This window comes from Lactuca saligna, chromosome 9 (genome assembly GCF_052625555.1).
Source record: "Lactuca saligna cultivar CGN05327 chromosome 9, ASM5262555v1, whole genome shotgun sequence".
Lineage (NCBI taxonomy): Eukaryota > Viridiplantae > Streptophyta > Magnoliopsida > Asterales > Asteraceae > Lactuca > Lactuca saligna.
In genome coordinates this window covers 84,638,481-84,648,314 of record NC_136425.1, presented here as the reverse complement: position 1 = coordinate 84,648,314, position 9,834 = coordinate 84,638,481, and the positions used below count along the sequence as shown (strand labels likewise).

General features: G+C 34.9%; 2 protein-coding genes across 2 annotated transcripts; one reads left to right on the top strand and one right to left on the bottom strand.

Moving 5' to 3' along the window:
• Window positions 1-376: 376 nt before the first annotated feature.
• On the bottom strand, window positions 377-4,122 carry LOC145018547 (ATP binding microtubule motor family protein). Its single transcript, XM_078976424.1, has 11 exons — window positions 3,622-4,122; window positions 3,354-3,522; window positions 2,871-3,261; window positions 2,569-2,774; window positions 1,533-1,827; window positions 1,297-1,457; window positions 1,160-1,206; window positions 1,042-1,063; window positions 904-966; window positions 767-805; window positions 377-634 (listed from the first exon to the last, which is right to left on the bottom strand). The coding sequence occupies exons 1-11, from the start codon at window positions 3,867-3,869 to the stop codon at window positions 590-592; spliced, it is 1,686 nt and encodes a 561-aa protein (XP_078832550.1). The 5' UTR covers window positions 3,870-4,122; the 3' UTR covers window positions 377-589.
• Window positions 4,123-7,827: 3,705 nt separating this feature from the next.
• Window positions 7,828-9,619, top strand: LOC145017673 (aspartyl protease family protein At5g10770-like). The gene is made up of 2 exons (XM_078975664.1): window positions 7,828-8,035; window positions 8,231-9,619. Exons 1-2 carry the CDS (start codon window positions 7,852-7,854, stop codon window positions 9,475-9,477), a joined length of 1,431 nt encoding a protein of 476 aa, XP_078831790.1. The 5' UTR covers window positions 7,828-7,851; the 3' UTR covers window positions 9,478-9,619.
• Window positions 9,620-9,834: the final 215 nt, after the last annotated feature.

The following is a 9,834-nucleotide window of genomic DNA, read 5'->3' as shown; positions in this document are numbered from 1 at the left end:
AAAACTCTAAATTGCAAAGATGGATTGTTTAGAATTATAATTCGGATGTTTCGACCCGATTTTAATTTAGTTTGAGCTATTTGACTATATTTCAATGACATTTATTTGGATCAGATGAAACCGCTTCATTCAAACATACACACCTCTAATAGAATCATATGAATACTTATCAAATTTAGATATCTACATTAAAATAAAGTTACAATGGAAAAAAAATGCCTAAACACATTTTGATTATCATAATGAAAGTTTTAAACAATGTTTATAAAAACCTTTAATAAAAATACACCTACATTTTTACACGTATACAAATTTTATTTATTTGTTTTTGTGTTATCAAGACAAATTTCGTGGGATTCGGTTGCAAATGAGCACAAAATTAAATTCCATTTTGTCGACGTCAATTTCTGATAATACGAGTTACATTCTACAAACCATACACGCAATCCAAAATAATTGCAACATGATTGACTTAGATGTAGTAATACAATATTACCACCATCCATTATTTTGCTACCTTATCATCAAACAACTAACATATTTCTTTCTCTATCCTCTCAACAACTCAAGTCAAGTGAAAAGTTCGAAATCAATCAAACAACCCTTTCGCTGTTCTTCCAAACATGTTCCCAACCTGCACAAAATGTACAAACAGAATTTACATTTTTAATCATATCATACATTGTAAAACAAAAAACATCTACATGAACCTTTTTTTTTTTTGTGAAGCATAAAAGAGAGAAAAAAAAAAAAACTTATATATTACCTGCTTCGATGAAATTCCAATTTTCTCCAAATCATTTAGCTGCACGCAAGTATAACTAACGTTCAATTCATATATAAAATTTGTATTGAATTGATGATTTAAGAAATTAAATGAAACCAAGTTATGGCATGACTTACGGATTTGAGTGGGCTCATATCTCTAAGCTCAAGTATGTATTCAGCCATCTTTTCTCCAATTCCCTGAAAAAATAAATTCACAGCTCAAGTAAGTATGTAATAATAACTTAACTTATTATAAAAAGATGTGAAAATTACCTTCAACTGTAGAAGCTCCCCCCTTGTTTGGAATCCAAAAATATAGTTGAGAGTTTAGCATTTAAATTCTCGCATAAATTAAAACAAACAAGAAATTGTCAAATTGACTTTAACTTACTTGTCGGCTGTGTTTAGGAAGTTGACGTATTCTTGGGCGAGAGTGATCTGTGATTGAAATTTGAAAACATTATGAGGATGACAAGATAAAAATAATAATAATAATAATAATAATAATAAATGTTTAATCGTTTTTACCTTCAAATTACAACTCATTGCTTTGAATTTATTAAGTGGAGTGTCTGTTTCATCCGCAACTGAGTCGTGTTTAGGAGTGATTGGATCAATAATGTTGGAGTTGATGGGAAATAGCACTTTCCTTGTTGGTGTCATTTTCAACCCTTTTTCAACTTGTTCCTCTGATACACACGACCTTGTAATTATGCATGTGTAACAAAAAAAAAAAAAAAAAAAAAAAAAAAAAAGGTGAGTACCTATTGTGGCAATTGGCTTTGGTTTTCCAGAGCTCTGGAATGTAATGTGCTTCTTCGTAGAGCTTATAGAACGTGGAGTTGTAGTGAATGGAATATCATTTTTTGTCTTTCCTTTCGATTCGAGCCATACCCTAAGCTTTTCCTCCATGTCAACTTCAGTCCCTCGGGTATTATTATTATTATTATTATTATTATTATTATTATGCTTCTGAGCAGAGTGTAGAAAGTTAGAGACACGTCGGGACCTTGCTGCCAAACTAACTGTATGGACAGATTGTTCATACTCCCCTGGATTCTGGTAACATAATAACCAACAAATTAGTAATTGAAGTTAAATAAAACATGGAGTAAATTACACAAATGGTCCCTATGGTATGAGATAATTTGTATGTTTGGTCCTTAACTTAAAGATTTTTATAACTAAAGATTCTTAATATTTGTTTTTATTACACGTTTGGTTTCTGTATTACCAAAAAGGATTATTTTGCCTTTGATTTTTAATTTGTTTAAATAAACACATACCGATCCGAACCTCACCTTATCTTTTCTAAAAATGTTATTTTAATTTATTTAAATAAGAGTAAATTACACAAATGGTCCCCTGTGGTTTGAATAATTTATGCGTTTGATTTGTAAGTTATTTTTTTTAACTCGGAAGATCCTTACAGTTTGTTTTTTTACGCACTTGGTCCATGTCTTACCTAAAAAAAAAATTAAAAAATCAATGGCAAAATAATCTATTTAAGTAATACCCCACCAAGTGCGTAATAGAAATAAACAGTAAAGACCTTCTGAGTTAAAAAAAAAAGTTACGAACGAAACACGCAAACATTCGTATAATTTATTATTTAAATAAGGGCATAATAATCCTTTTAGATAAGACGGGAGGTCAAACAAGTAACAGAAATAAAAATTAGGGGCCTTCCAAGCTCAAAAAATAAGTTATGACCAAACACACAAATTAACCTAAACCATGGGGACCATTTGTGTAATTTACTCTAAAACAAAATGGCTAAAAAAAAGTTAATGAGCTTACGAGGCAAGCGACCATTAAAGCATGATTTGTCCCCCCTAAGGAATCTTGCAAAATCCGTGTGAGTTTGGATTCTCTATACGGAATCCGAGTATTCTTGTTGTTGAGTGCATAAATGACATTTGATAATGCAAATAGAGACTGATTGATTTTTTGACTCTCAATAAGTCGAACACCTTCATTGCCACTTCTCCTGTTATCTTCATTCCCTGATGGATAGAAAAGTAACTATATTATATCAACTATATCATTATCAACTAAAAAACACTTGTATATGGGTATGTTTTTTAGAGAAGAAATTTAACCTGCTAAATCAATCAGATTTAGTTTCCCAATCAAAGCACCATTTTCACAAGATCTTGAAACAGAAATGACGAGTACCCCATGGCTTCTACTTGAGACATCATTAAGACCTGTGTGTGCAACTTTTCGCCTCTGTATTCCACGAAGGAAAACGTCATGAAAATCAGACATTGAATATATTGGGATTTTGGATAGATTTCTGAGATGAGGATTCCCTTGTTTATCGTCTAAAATGGTAATTTCTTTTGGTTTTGGTGTGTCTTCTAAAAGATCATAACATCGATCCATGTAGATCTCGTAGTATGAAACTTCTACAGTATTCCCCATCTTTTCACATATCGAGAGGATGCTTGATGTAGCCATTCGCATCAAACCTGGCAACTCATCACTTCCCTGTATCAACTCAAAACATTTAGGGTTTCAACTCAAAACCAATTGAAAACATCAGGGGATCAAAAATTAATCAAGAAGAGAAGAACACAAACCTGCATTGTAAAAGTTTTTCCGCTACCGGTTGCTCCATAAGCGAAAACAGTGGCATTGGAGCCGTTTAGTACAGCAGGAATCAGAGGCATCACTTCTCTTTCAAAGATCCGTATCAGATTGTTATCTTCTTGACCATAAAAGGAATCTAGCTTGTAATTTTCATTCCGACTGCGAAGAAATAACAGCATTTCGTGTTTTACACTTTCCATCCAGCTAAACAAACTCGGAGAGAAAGAGGGGAGAAAATTAAAGAGATCGTATACATACCAAGAGTGTGGATCTTTGAGTCTCACAGTAACTTCTGAGGCAGATTGTAGTGGTGAATCAAGAACGGAGACACATGGTATTGATTTATCGATATCAGCATCAGTTGCCCTAGAAATCTCGGGAGGTAAGAATGGACGAACCCTTGCGATTACTCGCACCATTGAGGTCGAATCAAGTGGTGAATGCTTGTTTGGAGTGCGCTCTATATGCGATGTTGCAATGGAAGAATTTAGTTGAGGGGTTGACATTTGAAAATTAGCAAACACAGAGATGGAAAATGTTGTGATTTGGGGAAAAAATTGTAGCGAATGGATCGAGAGTGGTTAATTGTTGCAGGATTGAGCAATTGGGGAGGAATGGATCGATCGTTCGCTAAAGTTAGTGAAGAAAATGAAATTGGTGGTACTTTTGACCGTTGAGGAAGGGTTTGAAATTCGAATTGGGTGAACGTTGCAACTTGAAACTGTATGTGTGGAGTATCGTTATTCTAAATTCCCTCTGAAAATGAATGGAAGTCGCGTGTGAGAATGAAATTAGTTAATTTGCAATCCCCATCGTGCAGGTGATAAAATCACGATTAATCTATATTTTCAAAAATTAACTCGGATCGTCCCCTATTTGTCTATAACATGCACGCTTTGTCCCTTATACACATTTTTGTTGCAATATTAGTCATTTCCATATTTGAAATGACCATAATGCCCTTTATGTTTATATTTTCCAATTAATTTTATGTTATTATCATTATTATTAATTAAGAAAGAAAAAAAATATGTGGCCCCACTTCATACCCAATCACATCTCTCCACCCACCGTACCTTCCCTTTACTGTCTCTCTTCTCCAAACTCTTCAAAAACCTTAATGCCCTTTAAGCCACTGTTAGTGGATACCACCATCGTTTTACACTCCGACGACATTCTTGGAATGCACCGTCGTTTTACACACATCACACTCCAGCCACCACCTTTTCCGACATAAGTGGTTTTGAACCGTCTAAAATCGATGACTCCATCTGTGATCCAGTCTTCGATCTCCGATATCCGTCAGCTAGGGTTTCGTCACATGTACCATGCCATCGACGTCGGCTAGGGTTTCGATAGATGTCATCAAGCTCTATGCATTTCAACATATTTATAGAGATCGATCTCTGCCTCCATCGTGACTAAGATATAGAGACTAGCGAGCTCCACATTTGAAGTCGATGTCGATGTAAGCGTGGTGGTTGGATGATTTCAGGTGTAAGGTGGAGAAGGCGATGAACAGTGTAGGTTTCACCTGCACCTCCTCTTAATTGATCATAGGAGTATGGTTTTATGTCCCCCAACCTTCAACCCTATATCTCTCAATCATAGATTCCTCTTCAAATTTCTTCTTTTTTCTTTCTTTTGGGTTACAGGTCTGATCAGTTGAAGATTAGTAGATATGGTAGGGTAGGTGATGGTCCCGATGGTCGATTATGATGGATGTTGGTGGTTGTGAATGGCAATAATGAACGGGGAAGGGAGGTGTCGGAGTTTAAGGATGGGATAAGAGAGAGAGAGAGAGAGAGAGAGAGAGAGTGGAAGAGAGAGAGAAGCGGTGGTTACCGGTGGCGGTGGATGGTGGTCGGAGGTCAAGGGTGGCCTGAGGTGGATGGTAGCTGAAAGTGACTGCAGTTCGAGGTGGTTGATGGCTAAAAGGGTTTGAACTCCTTTTTAAGGGATGTTTCCTTTTCTAAAAATAATAATTATAAAAAAATAATAGATAAGTTATAAACAATAAAAAAATAAATGAAAAAGAAAAAGAAAAGGGCAAGATAGTCATTTTACGTCTGCAAGGGACGTAACGTGCACCTTTTAACGATACAAGGGACGGTCCGAGTTAATTTTTGAAAATAGGGACTAAACACGTTTTCTGGCATGTGCACGAGGGACCAACGGTGTAATTTACCCAAAATCTTTAGATAATTTTTTCATATATTATAAAAGCCCTTAAAGTTTGTAAGTTTTTTCTATTTTTGCCCATAGTTGTTTTTTTAAGTCCATTAATATCTTATATTTACTTTAGTTTTTTCATTTATATCATTTGGGTTATCCACAAAAAAAGTTTCAAATTTTTTTCATAAATTTTAATTAAATCCTAAAAGTTTTTTTTTAAACAGAAAAGTTTCAATATTTTGATGTTTTGCTTAAAGTAATGAAAAAGTCTTTTTTTTTTTTTTTCTTTGAATAGCAAATGATAGATTATATGATTTTTTCAAAATATTGGGACTTTTCTGTTTTAAAAAAAAAAAAAAAACTTTTAGGATTTTGTTGAAACTTTTTAATTGAACTACCTAGATTTGATCTCAACATCTGACCACCATAATCCCATAGTTTAGCATTGGCGTCACTTAATCTACACTTTGCTCTATAGCACTTTGACCATGACACATTGTAGTGGAATTTGCTTTGGATAATTACCTGCATTTCCTTACACTTCAACTTGGGCTTTCTAATCAGTTCTTTCAGTAACTAGTTTACTAACCATGTTGGACCATAAGGTTGGTATTTTTGTAATTCCTAACACACCTATGTTTGTTAACAAGTTTCTTATTTTGAAACGACCTCTCTGTGTTCATCCACTAAGCCCTAACATTAAATGGACGTTGAAATTTTTGTGGATCACTAGCACATACAACAATTAGCCTAACACTGTCACATTTCTTGAACTTTATCTTATAACCAACATAAATAGCATGGTTAGTTAAACATAACTTTAGTTGATGGGTTGATTCATACCTCTCTCCCAGAAGTGGTCTCATCTTGTTCCATTTAACCTTTGGATCGTGGGTGCTGTACTCAAACTCAAGCTTAGAATCTTGGTCACTTTCACTTGATACTTCTTCATCAGACCCATATACTTCATCAGACCCACTTCCTTCTCGCATTAAGTCAAAATGATCTTCATTCTCCACTATATCATCTTCATTTAAGTCAACATCATCGTCGATATGTTCAATTTAAGGGACTGCAAAGTCATCACCTTCTTCACCAACTATGTCGGGACACAAGTTGTTCAAGAACGCATCATTGCATCTCTTGGTTTGCTTCTTCAAATTCTTGTCTACTTCAACATCAATAGTATCAAAATCCCAAACGTCTTCCATTTGTAAAGCCTGGATGACTCGAACTCGTGCCCACAATTGTCATCTTCTTCACACGTAAAAAACCCTAATTTCTACAAAGAAGATATTACCATAACTATGTGTGATTTACCGTTGATGGAATGGGTGTGTGATTTGGTCGACTCACCTGCCACCTAATCTCATTTAATGCTACATCGGTTTGTTACCGGTTGCAAGAGTGGTAACCGGGTAAATTGGGTAAATTTGCCTGTTTATCCAGTAATTTATGCTTTTCCGTTAACATTTAATAGTTTAGATTTTTTCGTAAATGCGGGCAAAATAATAGGACAAAAATGTAGATTTCTATATATATATATATATATATATATATATATGTGTGTGTGTGTGTGTGTGTGTGTGTGTGTGTGTGTGTGTGTGTGTGTGTGTGTGTGCGCTTTTGCTTGCTTGCTTGCTTAGGTAGTTATGGGCATATGTTTTAATAAAACAGTTTTATAAATGCTTATAAATGCGCGCGCGCTTATGTGTGTGTGCGCGCGCGCGCTTAGGTAAATTGGGTAAATTTGCCTGTTTATCCAGTAATTTATGCTTTTCCGTTAACATTTAATAGTTTAGATTTTTTCGTAAATGCGGGCAAAATAATAGGACAAAAATGTAGATTTCTATATATATATATATATATATATATATATATATATATATATATATATATATATATATATATATATATATATATATATATATATATATATATATATGCGCGCGCGCTCTTTTGCTTGCTTAGGTAGTTATGGGCATATGTTTTATAAAACAGTTTTATAAATGTAATTCAATGAATAAATAAGCCGACACTGCCAGGAAAGTTTAGTAAGACTTTCTTGTTTTGGAAGTGCTTTCTTGAGATACGTATCATATTTTCCGTCGTGTTATCATCATATAATAAATAAGATGTTACAATATAAAATAAACATTTTCTTGACATGTTACATCAGGGTGAATAGTGGGGTTCAACATTGGGCTACGCTCGGGACTGAATTCGGCTCTAAACACATTTATGGACCTCTAGTACTAATGGCTATAAATAATGGTGGAAAAGGACGAAAGAAAACCAGTACTGAAAAGCGAAATGGCACCATCCAACTCCACCATAATGTTTCTTTCATATTGTTTTCTCTTGGTTTTTATAGTTGCAGGAAAACGAAGTGCGATAGAGAGAAGCGAAGCCAAAGCAGATGCCATAGCCCACCACTATCAAACAGTCAAATTAAGCTCTTTCTTATCATCTTCTATTTGTAGACCATCCACTAAACGTTAGTTTTCATAAACCAACTTTTTTTGTTTTCTTTTCCATTTTATCTAAAAGTACGTGTACGTACATACTAACGTAATACTAACATAAATACATATATACAAACACATACGCATATAAATACATACATGCATGCATGATGCATACATACATATCTGAATTATAATCAATGATAACATTTGAATACATGAATTAGGTGACAAGAAATATGGATCATTAAAAGTGGTTCACAAACACGGACCATGTTCCAAGTTCAGTAAAAACATTATAAAACCCATAACCATGGAAGAAATATTGACCCACGACCAGTCCAGATTTGACGCAATCAAATCAAGGTTGACAACCACCACCACCACTCGAAAAAAAGATATCAAAACCTCCATGGCAACCATGCCTGCAACATCCGGCAACCTATTCAATTCCGGCAACTACATAGTAACAATTGGAATGGGCACCCCAAAGAAAGATCTTTCACTCATTATGGACACAGGAAGCGATTTAACATGGACACAATGCCAACCATGCTCAGGCTCCTGTTATAGCCAACAAGATCCCATGTTTTCACCCTCCTTATCAACTACCTATTCCAACATCTCTTGCACATCAACGGAGTGCTCATTACTTCCTTCAGCCACTGGAAACCTTCCCGGTTGTAGGTCGTTAACATGTGTCTATGGTATTCAATATGGAGATGGGTCCTACTCAGTTGGAGAGTTTGCAAAAGAGAAACTTACATTGAGTAAAAACGAGGAATTTGATAATTTCATGTTTGGATGTGGCCAAACCAATGAAGGAGACTATGGAACAGCTACAGGGCTGCTTGGACTCGGTAGTGGCAAACTTTCAATTGTGTCACAAACTGCTAATAAATACGGGAAAGTCTTCTCTTATTGTCTTCCATCAACAGATAGCGGTAGTGGTTACCTAACATTTGGAAAAAGTGGAATTTCTAGAAATGTTAAGTACACACCGTTGTTAACCTCTCTAGGGAGTAGTACTTTCTTTAATGTTAAGTTGGTTTCTATGACGATTGGTAATACAAGAATAGCAATGAGATCGAGTATGATCATGGACTCAGGAACTGTTATCACAAGGCTCCCTCCTAAGGCGTACTTGGCTCTTAGAAACACGTTTCGAGCAGAAATGACGCGATACCCATTGACTAAACCATTGTCGATACTTGATACGTGTTATGATTTAAGTAACCATACGGATGTTAGGATGCCAACGATAAGCATGGGTTTTGGTCAGAATGTAAACGTGGGTATTCAACCTCAAGGGGCGCTTATTGCAACTAGTCGTGAGAAAATGTGCTTGGCTTTTACTGGGAATGACGATGATTCTGAACCTAGTATATATGGGAATGTTCAACAAATGACAACGCAGATTGTGTATGATATGGCTGAAGGAAAACTAGGATTTTCTCCTCAAGGATGTGAGTGAACACAAGTTATGAAAAACATACAAGGATGCATTGTTATGAAGGCTTTACATATACTATTATATTAATATTGTTGGAATAAGGCCTCTGTCAATCTGTAACTTTATAAATGATAAAAGTACACAAGAATTATAAAGTACTAGTTAATCAGTAACATTGAAATTGTTAATTTTCATTATACGCTAATTGTATATGCCTCTTGATCAATCGGTTTGTTGTCATTTGGATTGCGGGATCGGTTTGTTGTAATTTAGATTGCGGATATGAAAAATACCCTTTGTTTAAGGAATTGTGTATACATGATAGATGTTATGATTGAAGTATATTAACAAGTGTTGAAATATCCAAGATTGGGGTGG